The 20,449-nt window shown below is 40.8% G+C and overlaps 1 protein-coding gene across 4 annotated transcripts in view; it reads right to left on the bottom strand.

Moving 5' to 3' along the window:
* Positions 1-10,062: 10,062 nt before the first annotated feature.
* Positions 10,063-20,449, bottom strand: part of atp9b (ATPase phospholipid transporting 9B) — a 73,686-nt gene continuing 63,299 nt past the window's right edge. For all 4 annotated transcript variants that reach the window (XM_083982133.1, XM_083982134.1, XM_083982136.1 and 1 more), the window contains 7 exons: positions 19,783-19,847; positions 17,201-17,356; positions 16,350-16,414; positions 16,128-16,236; positions 14,914-14,971; positions 12,847-13,050; positions 10,063-10,339 (listed from right to left, as the gene is read on the bottom strand). In XM_083982133.1, the coding sequence (XP_083838259.1) occupies positions 10,203-10,339; positions 12,847-13,050; positions 14,914-14,971; positions 16,128-16,236; positions 16,350-16,414; positions 17,201-17,356; positions 19,783-19,847 (794 nt within the window). In that variant the 3' untranslated portion in view covers positions 10,063-10,202. The remainder of the gene's footprint in view (positions 10,340-12,846; positions 13,051-14,913; positions 14,972-16,127; positions 16,237-16,349; positions 16,415-17,200; positions 17,357-19,782; positions 19,848-20,449) is intronic.

Raw genomic sequence — 20,449 nt, 5'->3', positions numbered from 1 at the left:
GGGGGGGGGGGGTGTGGGGGGTGTGGTTGGTTCTCTGCTGTTTAACACAGCTCCTCCTCCTCCTCCTCCTCCTCCTCCTGGTCGGACACAGCTCGGCTCTGTCTCCTCCTCTGGTCGACGTCCACGCGCCCCGAGGTCGTTTACATAAATCCAGAATGGAGCCAGTGTCGGAGGAGGTGGAGGTGTGTGTGTGTGTGTGTGTGTGTGTGTGTGTTGGCCTGTTGACACGAGGAAGTTTTCTATGTGAAAACATCCTGATCACAGTGTGTGTGTGTGTGTGTGTGTGTGTGTGTGTGTGTGTGTGTGTGTGTGTGTGTGTGTGTGAGAGGCCTCAGGTCTGAACTGTGAGTCAAGTTCAAGTGACTGAAAATTAAAAACTAATATTGTCAGTGATTCATGAACAAAGGAAAAGTAATGGAATTTTAAACATTTTCATAAGAGCTGGTGATAACAAACAAAAAAGAAAATTCTGTGTCCGCTGAAAAGTAAAAAAAAAAGAATCAATTGAGAGAATATAAAATTCAGATTTCAGATCTGAATGTGAGCTCTGTTGCAGTTGAAGTGTCAAGCACTGAAATCAGTGGAAGTGTTTTAGAAGTAAAATGAAGTAAAAACACCTGTAGCCTAATGAAAGTTTTAAATGGTAAATGGTAAATGGCCTGTATTTATATAGCGCTTTACTATACCTGTAACGATACCCAAAGCGCTTTACAGTACATTAAACAGATTAAATGATGATGATCAGGTTTAAACTCTGAGCTCTGTTAGTAGTTGAAGTGTCATCTGGTCTGTTTGCAAGTGATGAGTAGAAGCTGAATGCTTTCTAAAGGTGAGCACTGAAATAAGTTGAAATGTTTTAAGAATAAAATAAAGTAAAAACTGAAACTGAAAATCTGAAGTTTAAAGCAGAAGTAAGCGATCCGGTGGTTTTGGCTAACTTCCTGTCAGCAGATGGAGTTAGCAGTCCCCGCCCTCGTCCCTACGTCACCACATTCACGCGCATCCCTTGGCTGCACACACAGAGAGGACCGCCCCTTCATGCCGTTCTCTCTCCTCATTGGATAAAGGTTGTAGGATACAAGGAAAGTTTTCTCCTCGGCTCAGAGCAGAGTGACTGACAGACCCGTGTTTCGGTCCAAACACTCTATGTAAGTGATTGCTGTCGGAAGATACAACTATTTAAGACTTATATTAACACAAATATTCCGCTTACTTCTGCTTTAATTTGTATGTAAAGAGTTGAAATAAATGAAGGGAAAACAAAATCAAAAGCTTCTTTTCTTCCATTGAAAACAATGGAAACAGATTGAAACAGGTGAAAAACACTCGTTTCTGCTTCAGAAGAGAAAAACAATGGAGTCGGTTTATAGTTCATAGTTTGGAAAAGAGACAAGAGCTGGTGTGTGTGTGTGTGTGTGTGTGTGTGTGTGTGTGTGTGTGTGTGTGTGTGTGTGTGTGTGTGTGTGTGTGTTATTAATTCACTATTGGAAAGAAGGAGGAGGAGGAAGGAGAAGAGGGGGGAGGAGGAGGAGGAAAAAGAAGAGGAAGAGGGGGAAGCAGGACAGGAGGATGAAGGAAAAGGAAGAGGAGGAAAGAAAAGAGGGGAGGAGGAAGAGGAGAAAGAAGAAGAGAAGAAAGAGGAGGAAGAGGAGGAGGAGGAAAGAGGAGGAAGAAGAAGAGGGGGAGGAAGGAGAAGGAAGAGGAGGAGGGTGAAGTGGAAGAGGAGGAAGGAGGAGAGGAGGTGGAAGGAAAAGGAAGAGGAGGGGAAAAGAGGGGAGCAGGAGGAAAAGGAGGGATGAGAAGGAGGAAGGAGAAGGAAGAGGAGAAGAGGAGAAAGGAGAAGAGCAGCAGGAGGAGGAAAGAGGAGGAAGAAGAAGAGGAGGAAAAGGGAGAAGGGGGAGAGGAGCAGCAGGAGGAGGAAAGAGGAGGAAGGAGAAGAGGGTGAGGAAGGAGGAGGAGGAAAGAGAAGAGGTGGAGGAGGAAGGAAAGGGAAGAGGAGGAGCAGCAGTAGGAGAAGGAGGTGGAGGAGGAAAGAGGATAAAGGAGAAGATGGTGAGGAAAGATAAGGAGGTGGGAAAAGGATGAGGAGGAAAGAGAACAGGGGAAAGAGGAAGGAGAAGAGGAGGAGGAGGACGAGGAGGAGGAAGGAGGAGGAGCAGTGTCTTCGTGCAGCATCATTAGTTGTAACTGTATCTGAGCTGCTGTGGAATTTCCTCTGATGGAAGCTGCTGCTGCTGCTGCTCCTCCTCCTCCTCCTCCTCCTCCTCCTCCTCCTCCTCGGTAACCAGATAGCTTAATGGGCTAATGGGCTAATGGCCGCTCTCCTGCCACAGAATAAAAAAAGCAGCGAAAATGAGAAAAAGAAGAGAAGAAACTAATTTCACAAATGTTCCGTTGATCTGAAGCTTCGGCTGCGTCAGCGTTTTGTTTTCTGTTCCACTCACGGATCAAACCTGCTTCAGTGTTTCTCTCCCACTGAGGTTACAGCGTCTTTAGTTTTCATTTTTATTTATTTTACAAAAGACGATAAGAGATGAAACTTTATATTTTTACTATTATTGTCTGATACTGAACACAGCTGGAACATCTGCACAGAGCTGGTTGTGGATGTAAAGTCGCTAATTAGCTTAGCTCAAACGCTGGAAGTGTATAGGTAGGCTAGTGTTAGCCTGCCTCCTACCCGAGCCGAAACCAGCAGTCAGAAGCTGATTTCATTTTAGCTCTAAACTCTGTAAATATATCACTTTATCAACATTTCAAACATGTTTAGGCGAGAAAGTAGCCGTTTAGATCAGCAGTGTGTCGTTAATTTGTCTAAATACCAGCTGTTTACAATTTTGTTCGGACGAATTCGGCGCTACTCAAGCTAGCCGTTGTGACCAACGCGCTTCCGGTTACTTTCACAAAATAAAACACCCGTTGCCCTTTACATACAGAAAACCATGACGATAGAATTTGTGCTTTTACTTTGAAATAGGAAGCTAACCTACCCTCGATGTAGCTAGCTTGAACCAAAATAAAGCGTCTTAGCTTGAACCCTCCGTTTTGACCGATCTCGTCCCGTTACCGGCATTTGACCGCTCAAGATGCCTTACCGGAGAGTTTTGTCAGCACTGAGATGAAGATCGACCCGCCGGTTTCCGTTTAGAGTTGCTGAAGAGTTTCTCTGATGACTTTAGGTGGAGGCAGGCTAACACTACCCATACACTTCCAGTGTTTGAGCTAAGCTAATTAGAGACTTTAGGTGGAGGCAGGCTAACACTACCCATACACTTCCAGTGTTTGAGCTAAGCTAATTAGAGACTTTAGGTGGAGGCAGGCTAACACTACTTAGAACACGGCTCTCTTGAATACTCAATTCTGATTGGTCAATCACCAATATTCTGCGGTGTTTATTTCTCGATAGACCACCGCTGAGCGGACCGTTGCTAGGGACTCCATAGCAACGGCTGACTCTGCATGTCCGGTCACGGCCGCTGTTTTGCTGAGCCTCCTCCCGTTCGTGCATTTGAAGCCTTTGATAATCAATCAGTGGATCGATGGATTACCATACACGTTACCATGTATTTTGTGTAGTCGTATCTGTCATCAACAAGAGATTATGGGGTGCGTTTGTGTCGCGGAGCTACAGAGAGGAGAGGAGCTGTGACACGGTCAGAGGTTCTGATGCAAGTTTACTTTTCAGCCACGATGTGGAAATAAGGAGCCTCCACTCTCCCTGTAACAGGTTACAAGTCGTTTATCTAACATCACTATTAGTCCGAAGCTATTTTATGACGGTAAAAATGAAACATAAAATAAATATCCTGCATACTTTCTCTTTTCTGTGCTGCGCTGGTCAGAGCGGCGTCCCTAGTAACGGTCTAATTTTACATGAATAAAATCTCTTTTTATCATTATTTTGTGTTACATTATTGAATGATTTAGTTGTAGGCCGTGTTCTAAGCGGGATAATGTATAGTTCGGAGGTTGTTATGGAGAAATAAACCCCGACAGGTTGTATGGAACCCCGACGCGAAGCGGAGGGGTTTCATACAACCTGAAGGGGTTTACCTATACACTTCCAGTGTTTGAGCTAAGCTAATTACGGGCGATACGGCTCTATCTCCCTTGTTACTGCACGCACAGTCGAAAGGATGGTGTCTATCTGCTGCTCATGGACTCGGGAGTGAGGCAAGACACGAAAAAAAAAAAAAATGTTGGCGTATCCCTTTAAGATTTCCACTCACAGCCCCCAAAAACGCTGTTGCCGTCTAAACGAAAGGCACATCCCATAAAATATTTTGTCGTTTTCACCTGCAAGTGTTGTCATGTAACTACGAAGTTTGATCCATCGATAAATACTTTAAAGATTAAAAAAAAAGGATTTTCTAAAACAACATAAAACTCTGAAGTGTTTATAAATATAAATGAAGACGGTATTAAAGAAGATGTTGATGTTTTGACTCGATCGGACTTCTTCTGCAACGGAGGAAAGAAAAACATTACAGAGAGTTTTTTCTTTTTTTCCGTCCTAATGGAAACCTGTTGTTGTTTTGTGTCTGAAGAACATTTCTATATTTATCTGTCGAAGCACTTTAAGTTTCTCTGGACTCAAACATCGGAGTTTTCAGACTCTGTGGACTTTTTATTATAGTCTTTCTACTGTATATATTTATTAAAAGACTTCGTCCTTCACTCAGAGTGAGGAGGAGGAGGAGGATGAGGATGAAGATGACCAGTCTCATCCAGTTGTTTGTGTATCTCTTTGTCTTTATATCGTTGTATGATATACAATGACAATAAAAGCATCTTTATCTTAATCTTATAGATGGATGGAAACTTTAAATCCACATTTAACTGCTGTCACATGACTCTGGCGCTCGTCTCCTGATTGGCTCTTTGTCTGGTTTCTTTTACTACGACCTTGTTTGGACCGGACTGGACTTTTCAAACTTTTCCTTTCCTTTGATCCGAACCAAATTAACACGTGTGAAAACTCCAGGAGGTCTAAACTAAACCATGGTTCAGACTTTCGTAGTTTTAAAGGAGAATTCCGGCCATTTTTGACCCCTAAATCGTTGTCCTGATGTTTCACCCAGTGTTGGTTGGAGCAAAAAAACGCGACTAAAATTGATGCAGGCAAACCAGAGTTACATCATGGCTACCCAGCGCTAGCGATAGCAACAACGCTAACCCATGGGGGCAATTCTTTCAACCACAACAAAAACTCAGAAAACAAGCAAATATCTCTGGTACATGACTGGAATCCTTAGAGACACCACTGAACTCATATAGTGTAGAGTAGAAACAGTATAAACTTTGTGTTTTTGCATGTAGCCACTCACCTCAGATAGCCGAACTCTGAAACATCCTGGAAAGACATTACTATCCGATCGCAGAGCGCCTGCTCTCCCCGCCACAGAAACTAAAACTTTGTCCTTGTTGTGATGATTTCTTTACAAAAATAAACGGCTGAGCAGTGCAGTGGTGATGTCCATAATATGAGAGACGTGAGACTTCAGCATATCCAGTTAAAGGGATTTAGGATTCAACATTTTGGCAAATTGGCCAATTGCCATAATCCCTATAGTCATAGCAGTAGGTTCGTTACCTTTAATTGTCGGTGCAAGCTATTTTTTAGAACGGCGGAGCAGAGCCGTGAGCTGCTCAGAGCTACGCTACGGAGGCTCATTATGGGATTTCTTGGTTTCCCTCATCAAACTCATCAAATACACAATCCAACAACTCCACAATGCTCTGGTGGACAAGTTGTGACCTGCACATTCACCACGCTATGAGATAATAACACAACGTTACCACACAGAGTTGTTTTAGAGGGAAATACAGAGACTGCTTGATGAAAAACTGTCCCTGAAGGCAACATGCATCAGCGGTTTTGCATGAATTTCCCTCTAAAACAACTGTCAACTCCGCCGTTCTAAAAACAGCTTGCACCGACAATCAAAGGTAACGAACCTACTGCTATGACTATAGGGATTATGGCAATGGGCCAGTTTGCCACAATGTTGAACTATCCCTTTAAAAGTTCCTCGTCTGGGCTTTAGCAGATGATTAAATAGTATTTATTTGTTGTTTTCAGGTCGTCTCGTTCTCGTGGACACGATGTTTCACTCTCATCTTGATGGATCGACTTCAGATTTGTCTGAAATATTCACAAAGAGTCGATGATGAACTCATTAGGTCAAAGGTCGTCGTTAACTGGGACTAGTTTGAGCGGCGGAGGGATACGACTTGAATTCATCTCAACATTAAAACAGTTTGAAACTTTTTAAAGTCAAATAATCTCGTCTCTACAAAGACATACATAGTAACATGATCGTTATATCCGGCCCGTCGCTGTGGAAACTCACCACAGTGAAGTTCCACGCGGCGGCGTCGTAGTTTTAAACACACGACCTAAAGATGAAGATGAAAGAAAAAAACGTTTGTACTTCACATGTTGGAGCCATCAGACCATCACATCCTCACCGGGTCGCTCTGCGTCCACACACTGCTTCCTGCCACACACACACACACACACACACACACAGAAATTGATAACACATTGTGCCCGACTGCTGCAGATTATTACAGTTAAACCTCCTGTGTGTGTTCACTGCACAGACACACACACACACTGACTGAGGCTTTGTCATGTTATTTCACATTATCTTACATTACATTATATCATATTAAAGTAGTATGTTATCTTATATTATGGTATGGTATTGTTTTGTCTAGTCTTTTTTTTTTTTTTACAGTACATTATAGTGTTTGTTGTTCTAACCTTAAATAAAACTCACTTACAGAAATAAACTGACCTCCAGTCTGTGATCAGATCCTCTTCATGTCTTTTTCTTCCAGTTCGTTAAAGCAGAAGTAAGGTGAATATTTGTGTTAATATAAGTCTTAAATAGTTATATCTTCCGACAGCAATCACTTCTATAGAGTGTTTGGTCTGAAACACGGGTCTGTCAGTCACTCTGCTCTGCTCTGAGCCGAGGAGAAAACTTTCCTTGTATCCTACAACCTTTATCCAATGAGGAGAGAGAACGGCATAAAGGGGCGGTCCTCTCTGTGTGTGCAGCCAAGGGATGTGCGTGCATGTGGTGACGTAGGGACGAGGGCAGGGACTGTTAACTCCATCGGCTGACAGGAAGTTAGCCAAAACCACCGGATCGCTTACTTCTGCTTTAAGTTTTACTAGTTAAAACTGAAATGTTTTATTATTAACATTATTATAAATGATCCTGGTTGTTTTCATTGTTTTGAACTCTTCCATTGAGCTCAGTAGTTCTATTTCTGTTACTTTTCTATTTGCTTACAACTTAAATGTTGTATAAATAAAGTTTATTATTATTACTAAGGTTTATAATGAAAAGTAAACACCTTTTAAGTCTTGTTTTAACTGAATTTCCCTCCTTTTTCACAACAACACACCTCATTTTTAAATTATGTTTTGGCTCCTTTGCATTTTGCATTAGTATTATATCATTTTTTAATTATGTATTGCACTCAGATTTACGTAGCACAGTGTTTTTAACCTATGTCTAGGTTGCTGCCTTTGCACTTGTAGCGTATATATTTTCATATACTTCCTCTTTGTATCCTATTTATCTTCCTTGCACTTTTCCCTTTGGAGCATCCTGGCAGAAGAATTTCCTTCGGGATGAATAAAATAAAGTTATATCTATCTATCTATCTATCTATTCTTTAAATTATTTGTTTTATTGTTTTATTATTACTTATTTATTGTCTTATTAGTTTACTGATCTTATCATGCACGTTTTTATTTGATTTGGTTATGTACGTATTTATCTCTCCTACTCCTATTATTTACCTTGATTTGTCCCAGCTCCATTTATTCTCTTACACCTCGTTTTTTTTATGTATGTTGGTGTTTTTACTATGAAAGCACTTTGGTAACTGTGCGAAAAGTGCTGTAGAAATAAAGTTTGATGAGACATGTTACTGTTGTGGTCAATGATGATTAAATGAAAATATCTAACAGTATTTACACATATATTCTAACATTTATATTCATATATAGTTTCCTGAATGTTGACATGAACCGTTTCTGTCTCTGGTCTGTTGCTCCCTCTTGTGGCCACATGATGAACTTCAACACTGGATCAAACCTCAGCATCTCTCTTTCTCTCCATCATCATCATCATCATCAATCATCATCTCTCTTTTTATTACTCATTAATAATCAATAATCAATAACAACAACAGTATAAATAACAGACAGCGTTAGAAACTGCAGTGCAGGACGTGGAGTTCACAGTTTGTAGACGACAACACGGAGACAAAGACACGACACAAACGCGTGGAGCTGCTTCTTCTTCTTCCTCCAAAAGGAAATCAACAACAAACCGAATCAAAAACTAAATGAAAAATTATCAATTAAGTGTCTTTGTTTTTGTTTTTTTTAGTCAGAATACTTCTCCTTAGTGGTTGTCGGGATAAAATCTGGGATAATACGAGAGTTTCCAGGAACGATCGACCTGAGTTTAACTCAATTATGATTTAAAAAAAACAAATTAACACCAACAAATCAGTTTCCCTGTTTCTTTTCTCCACAGTGGAGTCAATGATAACACTCAGAAAAAAGCCCAAAGGAGTTGTTTCATCAAAAAAAGAAAAGAAAAAAAGTTTCAGTTTCCTGCTCTGACTGTGACTCCGTCTCCACGGCGACAACATCAAACCTCAGACTGATGGTTGACGACGATTCGAAGCTTCAGCACATCAACATACAGCGAAATGTAAATGAGGCACAAAGCTACGGAGGATCAGAGACGAAGACAAAGTTCACGTCTCAGATTCTAACAGGCAGGAAATATAGAAACTGTGATCAATCAATTATCAATCAACTATCTGCCACACTTTCTAATCTTTAAAGGGATATTTGCCATAATCCCTATAGTCATAGCAGTAGGTTCGTTACCTTTAATTTTCAGTGCAAGCTATTTTTAGAGTTGTTTTAGAGGTAAATACAGAGACTTCTTGCAGAAAAACTGCCCCCGATGGGAACGTGCATCAGTGGTTTTGCATAAATTTCCCTCTAAAACAACTCTGTGTGGTAACGTTGTGTTATTATCTCATAGCGTGGTGAATGTGCAGGTCACAACTTGTCCACCAGAGCGTTGTGGAGTTGTTGGATTGTGTATTTGATGAGTTTGATGCAGCTCACGGCTCTGCTCCTCCGTTCTAAAAATAGCTTGCACCGACAATTAAAGGTAACAAACCTACTGCTATGACTATAGGGATTATGGCAATGGGCCAATTTGCCAAAAATGTTGAACTATCCCTTTAAATCTGGTGTGAACGGAGCCGATCACTGTGAGTGATCACTGAGAAAACCGGTGTGAACATTAGCTAACCAAAAAGTCTTTTAAAACTTCATTATTTATTCATGAACTAAGAGTTTTATTCTGTATCTGATGGATCAATAGTTGATTTAATTAACATTTTTAACTTCCATCAAAATAAGAAACTGAGGAAAAGCGTCATTATTATTTATTTTCTGTCACGTCCCTGATCCTCCGTACGAAGCAGAACGGCCACGCCCCCAAATATAAGAGGCCACGCCCCCTAATTTCCCAGGAGGCCGAGCGACTGCTGAGGCGTTCAAGGCCAAACGTAGAGACGACAACATTTCCTGTTGCTGGTTTTTAAACACGTGAAGCTTCTTCTTCTTCCGATCTCCTCCTGGTTGTTTTTGGTTAATGCACATCTGTACAGTGGTTTTAACCTTGAGCGCAGTAGTAAAAGGCTTCATTTACATAATAAACAGTTAATTATTATTTTTGTTATTTTTTTTCTGCTGTATCTCCGTTACGGTGCCGAGGCTTCAGGCACCGGAGCTGCTGCAGTCAGTTCTTTATTTAATAAGTCATTCATTAATACCTGGAATAGAAAATAACACTTAAAAAATTCCCAAACTCCACTTATTATAAAAAAGTTTTTGACAGAAAAGCATCAGAGTGTAGAAAACGAAGCGCTGGCGGAGGCGTCTCCATGAGCCTCCTCAGTGCAGACACCTGTTCCGTCTTTAATATTTCAATATGTGCTCTGGGGTTTTTAGTTTTTTGTTTTTTGTTCAAGTAATCCCAAGTCTGAGGGGAATCGAACCCCCAATAAACGGGTCCCAGTGGTTCTGCTGGAGAGGAAAAGTGCTGCAGGCTGATACGAGCCGAGGATCGGGATCGGGATCAGGATCAGGATGAGAGCTTGGAGTAGCTCGGAGGAGAGAACTTCCTCTTCAGGTACTTGATGATGTAGAGCGGGAGGCAGCTGACCAGCGTGATGGCCGACACCTTCCACAGGAACGGCCAGGTGGTGATGAAGGACAGGTCTGAGGAAGAGGAGGAGGAGGAAGAGGAAGAGACATCATCACTGTCACAGGTCACATGATGGCCCCGCCCACCTCTGACATCATCAGGAAGTTCAGTTACCAACTCTGAGTAACTCTGTTACTGCTGCTAAATCACTTTAAAACTTAATTCCTGTTTGAATTTTAAAGGGATAGTTCAACATTTTGGCAAATTGGCCCCATTGCCATAATCCCTATAGTCATAGCAGTAGGTTCTTTACCTTTAATTGTCGGTGCAAGCTATTTTTATAACGGCGGAGCAGAGCCGTGAGCTGCTCAGAGCTACGCTATGGAGGCTCATTATGGGGTTTCCCTCATCAGACTCATCAAATACACAATCCAACAACTCCACAACGCTCTGGTGGACAAGTTGTGTCCTGCACATTCACCACGCTATGAGATAATAACACAACGTTACCAGACAGAGTTGTTTTAGAGGTAAATTCATGCAAAACCGCTGATGCACGTTGCCTTCAGGGACAGTTTTTCATCAAACAGTCTCTGCATTTCCCTCTAAAACAACTCTGTCTGGTAACGTTGTGTTATTATCTCATAGCGTGGTGAATGTGCAGGTCACAACTTGTCCACCAGAGCGTTGTGGAGTTGTTGGATTGTGTATTTGATGAGTCTGATGAGGGAAACCAAGAAATCCCATGAGCCTCCATAGTGTAGCTCTGAGCAGCTCGCGGCTCTGCTCCGCCGTTCTAAAAACAGCTTGCACCGACAATTAAAGGTAACGAACCTACTGCTATGACTATAGGGGTTATGTCAATGGGCCATTTTGACAAAATGTTGAACTATCCCTTTAACCTTTAAGTTTTTATAAGTGTTTTGACTGTCTATCTCTGTCATAGTCCTACTTTATTACTTTTTAAAATTTCAATTCAATATATCATTATTAATGATTTTAATCATTCCAGTTGCAATGTCGTTTACTGTCTTATTTATTTCTTTTTCTTTTAAGTGTATTTTGATTCTGTTCTTGATGCACTTTAAATGTGCTATACAAATACACTTGCCTTGCCTCAGCAGCTCAGGAACATAACAACACAGTGTCTATATCTCAGAAATATTGCTATTATATAAACAGATGTTTTCATCAGTTTCTGGTTCTGCTGCTCAGATGAATTCAACAACGTCACAGTTAAATAAATATAAAAACCCCACAGAGAAACACTGAGTCACCGTCAACAAACACAAAACCATCAACAACATGATGAACGGTCGAGATGCAGCTCAGAGTTTAAATTTAAACTCTGGACTTTATGGGTTTGGAGAAAATAACACGAGACAAAACATGAAAACATGAAAACATGAAAACATGAAGGTTGCAACACTGAACATGAAGCAGGAAGCGACAGACAGGATGAGACGAGGAGGAAGTCGACAGCTGCAGCACCTACCGAGAAAAGCTCCAAAGGAAACTCTGCCTATACCTGGAGACAACGCAGAGCAGAGAGGAGGAGGAGGAGAGGAGGAGGAGGAGGAGGAGGAGGAGGAGGAAGAGGAGGAGGTAGAGGAGGAGGAGGATGAGGAGGAAGAAGAAAAAGGAGGAAGAAGAAGAGGAGGAGGAAGAATGAGAAGGAGGAAAAGTGGAAGAAGATGAAGAGGAGGAGGAATAGAGGAGAAGAGGAAGAGGAGAAAGAGGAAGAAGAGGAGTAAAAGAGGAAGAAGAGGAAGAGGAGAAAGAGGAGGAGGAGGAGAAGGAAGAGGAGGAGGAGGAGGAAGAGGAGGAAGAAGAGGAGGAGGAGGAGGAAACGAGGAAGAGGCGAAAGAGGAGGAGGAGGAAGAAGAAGAGGAAGAGGAGGAGGAGAAGAGGAAGAGGAGAGGAAGAAGAAGAGGAGGAAGAAGAGGTAGAAGAGGAGGAGGAGGAAAAGATGAGAAAGAGGAATAGGAGGAGGAAGAAGAGGAGGAAGAGGAAGAGGAGAAAGAGGAAGAAGAGGAGGAGGAAGAAAAGAGGAGAAGAGGAGGAGGAAGAGGAGGAAGAAGAAGAGGAAGAAGAGAAGAAAATTGAAGAAGAGGAGGAGGAAGAAGAGGAAGAAGAAGAAGAGGAGTAAAAGAGGAAGAAGAAGAAGAGGAGGAGGAAGAAAGAGAAGAGGAGGAGGAAGAAGAGGAGTAAAAGAGGAAGAAGAGGAGGAAGAAGCAGTAAAGACATAGAGCTGAGCGGCTGCACAACAACACGAAGCTTCACATCAACATCGATGCAGCAGCAACGTGACGACGACGTCAATATCATCAATTATCATCAATTATCCATCAATTATCTATCAATTAGTCCGACATCTTAATTATTATTATTGATCGATCAACTCCATCAGTCATTTACAAACATAAACACCAGACTCGGCCTCTCAGGTGACGACACATCAACATGAAGTCGTCACCGCCGAGGATTCTGGGAAATTACAGTTAAATTTTCCTCTATTTTTTAAATTTATTAGATTAATAAATGAACGATTAAAAGGTGAAAGGTCAGAGTAGAAACGTACCAAAGTACTCGTTGAGGAAGGCGAGCGAGGCGAGGTAGCAGCCCAGACTCAGGAACTCGGCCAGCACCATGAGCCAGTGCCAGGTCCGGATCGTCAAGGCGACCATCAGCAGCTCGGTGAGGATCAGCGCCGTGAACGAGATCGCCACCACGTGCACGAACTCCGACTCGAACAGCAGCATGGCGCCGTACATCAGGATGCCACCTGGGGGCGCCGCAGGGAACAACCAGAGTTTATTACTGGACCTTTTTATCGTCTTTCATTCATAAAAGTGGTCGACTGTTTATTAAAAACTCACATTTTCACACTTTGTTTTGGTATTTTATGGTTAATGAACTGAATTTGCATAAAAACGTACCTCATTTGCATAAATTTAAAGGGACAGCGAGGAGTTTTGGAAAAGCGAGGCGTTTTCACACTTCATTTATGAGCCTCCGACGCACCGTGAAATTCTTTGACCGGTGCAAGACAGACTCATGTTTTCATTCATCAAGAATTAAAGTCAGAGGTTCAAAGACGATCACATCCCGTTGTAATTTAGACCATAAACGGCGATTCGGCGGCGTTATTCTCATGACTCGCCAGTCGCCACGAAACCGAAAGTAAGGAAACGCTGGTCGGCTCGACATAATAACAAAATAACGATATGACAAAACGATATATTTATCGAAAATGGGCCCATTAACAAGTGTGGGTAGCGGAGATTCATCCACATTAACGTGAGACTTTTGTTTATAACCAAATAGAAACTCCTCGTTGTCCCTTTAACATAATTTACATGTACAAAAGAACTTCATTTACATAAAAATGTACCTTCTTTTGAGTCCAAATTTAGTCTGTTTACATCAATCTGGAGTCAAATCTGAACTTGACTGAATAAAACCCCCCAAAAATTTAATTAAAATTGTTGTGAAGAACCTGAAATAAAAAACTAATAATGTAACTGTTTTATTTCTGATATAAAAATAAATTTGACATTTAGAAAACACTTTTTTAAAACTTTAAAATATATTTTAAAATTGAATTATTTCTATTTCTAACAAATTTGACCCAAAATCAAATAAACAAGTGCATAGAAATAATTCAAAATACTTAATTATGACTGTTAAATACATATTATATTATCATCATCATCTTATATATCACATTTGAATATTTTTGTTACAATAATAATAATAATAACTTTAATTTATATAGAGCCCTTCAAGAAACCCAAGGTTGCTTTACAGTGAAAAATAAAATAAAATAAAAAAAATGAATAAAAAAGTCTGATTTGAAAGAGTTATGACATTTTTTTTTATTTCGATGACGAATATTTGACTTTTCTTTCATTATCTCTGTGATAATATCTGAATTTAAATACATACAGTATACTAACAAGATTACATTTTTGTGTGGTGTCAGAGATCCTCTTGGTGATATTTTCAAAATAAAAGCCTTCCCAGTCCAGCCTAGTGAGACCTTCTGGAGCTGCTGAGTGGAGGATTAAAGTGTCTGGAGATAAGAACTGATTGTTTCAGATTATTATGGGATTATTTCTGAGGGAGAAAGAAGATGCACAAAGATCCTCAGTGTCTCTCGACGCTCAGCCGCCTAAAACCGACCTCATAATGACTTCTTCATACAGTCGCCTGCTGCTGCACATTCCTCAGAGTCACAGCCTGGAATAAATGAAGCCACATCGGCGCCTAATATATATTTATATATGTTTTTTTTTTTCCTACAGGCTTAGTTTTTTTTGGGGGGGGCATTTAATTAAAAACCCTGGAGCTGTCAGGAAGTCACGCTCCGGCAGGAACATGGATCTTTTCTCACACGCCGCTGCATGGCTTAGCGATTTCACAAATATCGATTTACTGGACGGACAAAAGGCTTCATGTAAACGCAGAGGGACGACGGAAACCTTAGATACTGAGAAAAAAGTTTCTCCTGAGGGGGCCCCGGGGCCGCCGCCGCGGGGGGCCGGCGGGGCGGCATCGAACAGCAGAAATGATGAAATGAATAAAGGGTGAAGACCGGGTTCATTTAATTAAAACGTATTAAATATAAAACGTTCAAATGACTCACCTTGATAAACACTGATTAAAACCCAGATGAGGAAAGTCTTGAAGGATAACGAACGGCCCTGGAAGAGACAGAACATCATGGATCAGGTTAAATCCTGAAGCTCAGAGACACTTTGACTCGTTATCGGGATGTTTCCGAAGCTGACGACGAGCCAATCAGGAGCCAGCGTGAGCGACTACATCATCGTTTCCAGAGGTTTCAACAACAACACACCTGTGGAGTTGTAACATCTGTCCTCTCTATCTCCATCTATCTATCTCTTTCTATCTATCCCCCTCTTTATTTCTTTCTCTCTTTCTTTCTAGCTCCTTTGTCTGTCATTTTACTCCCTTCTTTCTTTCTTTCTTTCTTTCTTTCTTTCTTTCTTTCTTTCTACCCATCACTCTGTCTTTTTCTTTCTTCCTTTCTGTCTTTCTACACCCTTTCTCTGGTATTTTCTTTCTTTCTTTCTTTCTTTCTTTCTTTCTTTCTTTCTTTCTTTCTTTCTTTCTTTCTTTCTACCCCTCTCTCTCTCTGTCTTTTTCTTTTTCCTTTCTATCTTTCTAAACCCTTTCTTTGGTATTTAGTCCTTTCTTTCTTTCATTCTTTTTTTCTTTCTACCCCTCTCCATCTCCATCTATCTACCTCTTTCTATCTATCCCCCTCTTTCTTTCTGTTTTTTCTACCCCCCTTCTCTGTCATTTTACTCCCTTCTTTCTTTCTTTCTTTCTTTCTTTCTTTCTTTCTTTCTTTCTTTCTTTCTTTCTTTCTTTCTTTCTTTCTACCCCCTTTCTCTGTCTTTTTGCTTCTTTCTTCAGCTACTTTCAGCATTCACACATATCTTTTTCTAGTTGATGTTGAAGTGTTTGTGTCACACTTTAACTTTCATACACATTTGAACGACTATACTATTCAGCAGTGACATTTTGATGCTATGTGCACATGTAATTAGTAGTTTCTTTTAAAAATACATATTTATAGGATGGTGTTTATAATGTGAAGAGTGTGGGAATGTAAAAACATTGTGTGTATTTCATGTTGTATGGAAACAGATGGAAATTATCTGCTGCACTTATCTTTTCCTTTTTGCTTTCTTTAAAAAAATGATAAATGTACGAGCTTATTGTCCCTAAATCAACTCAAATCAAATCAAATCCGATTAAAAACAGAGACATGGTTAAATAAACAACACGCCTCCGTGGACAGATGTTGGATAGTAAAAAGGCGACGTGAACCTTGGTGAGGTCTTTGTAGAGCTCCGGGTAGAGCAGCGCCATCTCCGGCTTCACGTCCTGGTCCAGAACCAGGGAGAAGACGGGGAACATGGTGTAGATGGTGGCGTAGCTGCACAGAGAGGAGGAGAGGAGGAGAGGAGAAACACGTCGACATCAAAACAGGACAAATAAAATAAAAAGATTCTCCACCGTGTCGTCGATCACATGACTCAGACTTCGTACCCGACCATTAGGAACCCCTGGTAGAGCGGCACCGAGGCGAAGAAGAAGATGGAGGAGAAGACGGCCTGAGGACAGAGACAGAGACAGAGACATTAGGTGGGTTTCCATGGAGACTGTTTCCTCTTTCTGATTGAACTCATCCTGAATGAGTCTTTCAGGTTTTGACTGTTTTTTTTTTTTACCTTTATTTAACCAGGTAAAGCTTATTGAGATATAAAATCTCTTGTTCAAAAGCGACCTGGCTAAGAGGCAGCAAAATTACAATTACAAGCAGTAATACAGATAAATAACAATAGTTCAATAAATAAAATAAAAAAAGTAAAATTAAAAAAAATTCCTTCCTTGGCATGACGGTGAGTAGGAAATTGGTGGATAATCGGTTTTGGGTGAAGTATCCCTTTAACTAAAGCTAAAACTCACACTACAATCACACTAATTTGGAAGTTCATCTTCAAAGACCAGAAAAACTAAGACTAAATGAACACAAAATAAAAACTAAATAAAAAAGTTGGTCAATTCCTCAACAATAAAAACTAAACTAAAACGGCTTCATCACTTGTTGAACTCACTAAAACTAAAACTGAAATAGAAAAGCAAACTGAAAATGTTAAAACTATAACAACCATCCAGACATGGATCAATAGTCTGATCAGCTCAGTAGTTGTTCATAGTTTTGACTCTTTTACATGATGTCATTTTACTTTAGATCGGTTTAATAAAGGTTTATTCCACCTGTTTATTCTGGCCGAGCTGTTTATTTGGAGCATTTTCATTCGGTTTGGACGTCTGAACCGATTCTAATCTGAATATTTGGCTCTTTGTAAACTCTTTGTAAAGCTGAGGTGCAGTACCTGCATGGCGGAGATGATCATCCCTCGGTGCATGACGAACTGGCCCAGAGCCGCCGAGCGCTTGTAGCTGTTCCTGCCATGAACCATCAGCAGGCGGCCGATGTGTTTGAACTGAGTGATGGAGAAGTCGGCGGCCAGAGACGCCTGCTTCCCTTCCTGCTCCGACACAAACACAGACCGGGAAAAAACAGATTCAGCAGATTAAATAAACTAAAAAAAAAGCATAAGTAAGACTCTTACATTATTAGAGAAGACAGATCAGTCTAATTTTAGTTTTGAAAACAATTTTGGCTTCAAACGATTATGAAAACAAGATGGAAATAAAACAACTTTCATTGTGTATATTTAGATTATTATGTATTAGATATATAAGATATCATTCAAGTATCTATTTTTAATTTAGTTAGTTATTTTTTTCAAGAAGTCAACAGTTAAAAAGACAAAGTTCTTTAAAAAGAAGTGTCCAATTGACTAAATGTGTTAAATAATCCTGATCAATATTGATTAACACTATTATACTGTTTATTATAAAGTGTTTTATGTGAACTGAATTTGAAGAGAATCAGTTCCTGTTGTCGTCCTGGGTCAAGGAAGGAAGGAAGGAAGGAAAGAAAGAAGGCAGGAAGGACAAAGGGAAAGATGGGAGGAAAGAAGGAAGGGAAAAAGGAAGGAAAGAAAGATAGAGGGAGGGAACAGACCAGGGGTCTCATTTATAAAACTGTGCGTGGGATTGTTACTAAAAGTGTACGTACGCCCAAAAGCCAAGTTTTGCGTGCGCCAGTAAATATTCAGACTTATAAAACCCTGTGTACGCACACTTGCAAGCAAACTTCCCTTTATAAATCACAGAGTTCCTACAGGTGTGCGCAGCTGAATCCGCTTCACGTTCCGCCCTGTACACGCCCTGTTTTAACCGTAGATGGTCAATGCAAACCACCACATGAATGTGATCTGCATGTCAATGAGCCTGACGTGCTCTTGTTCTGTCGCTGTTGTGAATCAGCTGCAGGTGTGAAAGTGGCGACGTGACGTGTTGCTGCAGCTGTTAACGGCGTCAGCGGCTCAGAGCGCACGCGGTGGTGTTTTGTTGCGCTGCCCTCTCACATGCTGGACCCGGTTCGGCACATAGTTACAACAATGACAACAGTTCTAATCTGAAACGAGTTATTAACCATTCGCCTCCCACTCCCTCCTTTCTCCTCCAGCGGTGCCGTGGTGCAGAATTACGCACGGGGCTCACCGCTGTATTATTTACAGTAATTAGACTGATCGATAAAACTTTGAATAATAAGCGGAATCAGTTACATTCTGAGGAATGATCAAAACATGACACTTCTCTTGATAACAAGAAAACAGAATGTAACAATTGTGGGAACGATTACTGGATTTTTTTTCCAGGGTTTGAGATTTAATTGACTCTCGATCATACGTTCACACAGTATCACAGGAACATATAGTTATTTACACCATGTATTTATCCCATGCAGCCGCGCGTCCTCTCCTCCTCCTGCGCTCTGGGAGTGGACAATATGACGGAGAGACGGTGGTGATTAAATATAGAGAAGGAAATTTGATTTGGAATTTTAAGTTAGATTCTAAGAAGATGTTTCTGAAACACCAGTCCGATGCAAAATAACGCTGTTGAATTAAATCACCGTGGCAACATGGATCTAACGCATACGGGTTGAAATTAAATGTGTGACGGCCGATAATAAAAACATAATCGTTCTTCTCAATCATCATTTCCTGAGTCTGACTTCAGTTCACCACCACACCGTCTGTGTCGCCAATTCCCCTTTTCCTCCAAACCAGCGTACACATGGGTCAGAGTTTGCTTAGAGCTGCGCACATTCTCCCGTCAAGTTAGTTTTTTATAGATCACAACCTTGGCGTGGAAAGTCACGTACGCCACTTTCAGCCCCGTTTTGTGCGTACGCAACGGTTATAAATGAGACCCCTGGTCAATTGGATCAAAAAGTAAGGAAGAAAGGAAGGAAGGAAGGAAGGAAGGAAGGAAGGAAGGAAGGAAGGAAGGAAGGAAGGAAGGAAGGAAGGAAGGGGAAACGGAAGGAAAGAAATATGGAGGGAGGGAACAGATCAGGTCAATTGGATCAAAAGAGGAAGGAAGAAGAAGTAAGGACGAAGGGAAGGAAGAAGAAGGAAAAAGGGATTGTGGAAAAAAGGAAGGAAAGAAGGAAGGATGGAGGAAGGGAAAGAAGGGAGGAAAGAAGGAAGGGGAAAAGGAAGGAAAGATAGAAGGAGGGAGGGAACAGATTGGGCCAACTGGGTCAAAAAGTAAGGAAGGAAGGAAGGAAGGGAGGGAAAAAGGATTGTGGACAGAAGGAAGGGGAAAAGGAAGGAAAGAAAGATGGAGGGAGGGAACAGATCAGGTCAATTGGATCAAAAGAGGAAGGAAGAAGAAGTAAGGACGAAGGGAAGGAGGTAAGGAAAGAAGGAAGGATGGAGGAAGGGAACAGAAGGACAACAGGAGGGTTAAACTATTTAAACTACATGAAACTCAAACATCGTCTCGCTGCAGAGAAACAAATTAAATAGAAACGACTTTATTTAACGTCGTTCACCTTTCCCTCGATCCCGATCCCACAGTGAGCAGCCTGGATCATACTGACGTCGTTTCCTCCATCACCTGCAACACAACAGACACACATTAGGGAAAAGCTGCACAATGTTTATATCTATTGTTACTATAATTATTATTAATCGTTATTATTCTGCAGGTTTGTTGAAAGTGGCCGATATAATAGAACTTCAGACCTCAAAAATAATGTTTAAAGCAAAGAACAGCTCATTACCAGAACATTTACAGAACTTATTCAAGCTGGAGGAAGAGGAGAATAACAGACTGAAGCTTGATTTTATAAACATACATTTGCAAGGCTATAAGCTTAAAACAAATGTGTATTTCTGTTGCAGGTGTAAAACTATGGCATTCACAAAGCAAGGAACTGAAAAGTTGTACAAGTATGTCTCAGTTTAAGAAAATGTTTAAAAAAGAAAAGATAGATAGACAAGTGGTGTACACTGATATTTGTTTGTTTTCTTGTCATTGCTATGTTTCATCATCTTTAATATTTTCAAATAGAGAATAATATTGGTGTTGATAGTAAGCCAATGTAACTATAACAGCAGAGAGGGACAGCTACGGTACTATAAGTTTTCTTCATGCTGCTCCTTTTCATTCATGGTGACTATGTGTTGCTACATTATGTAAATATGTGCAACCATGTG

The sequence above is a fragment of the Trachurus trachurus genome (assembly GCF_905171665.1).
Source record: "Trachurus trachurus genome assembly, chromosome: 11".
Lineage (NCBI taxonomy): Eukaryota > Metazoa > Chordata > Actinopteri > Carangiformes > Carangidae > Trachurus > Trachurus trachurus.
Note: the sequence above shows the minus strand (reverse complement) of the source record. Positions and strands in the feature narration are given on the sequence as shown.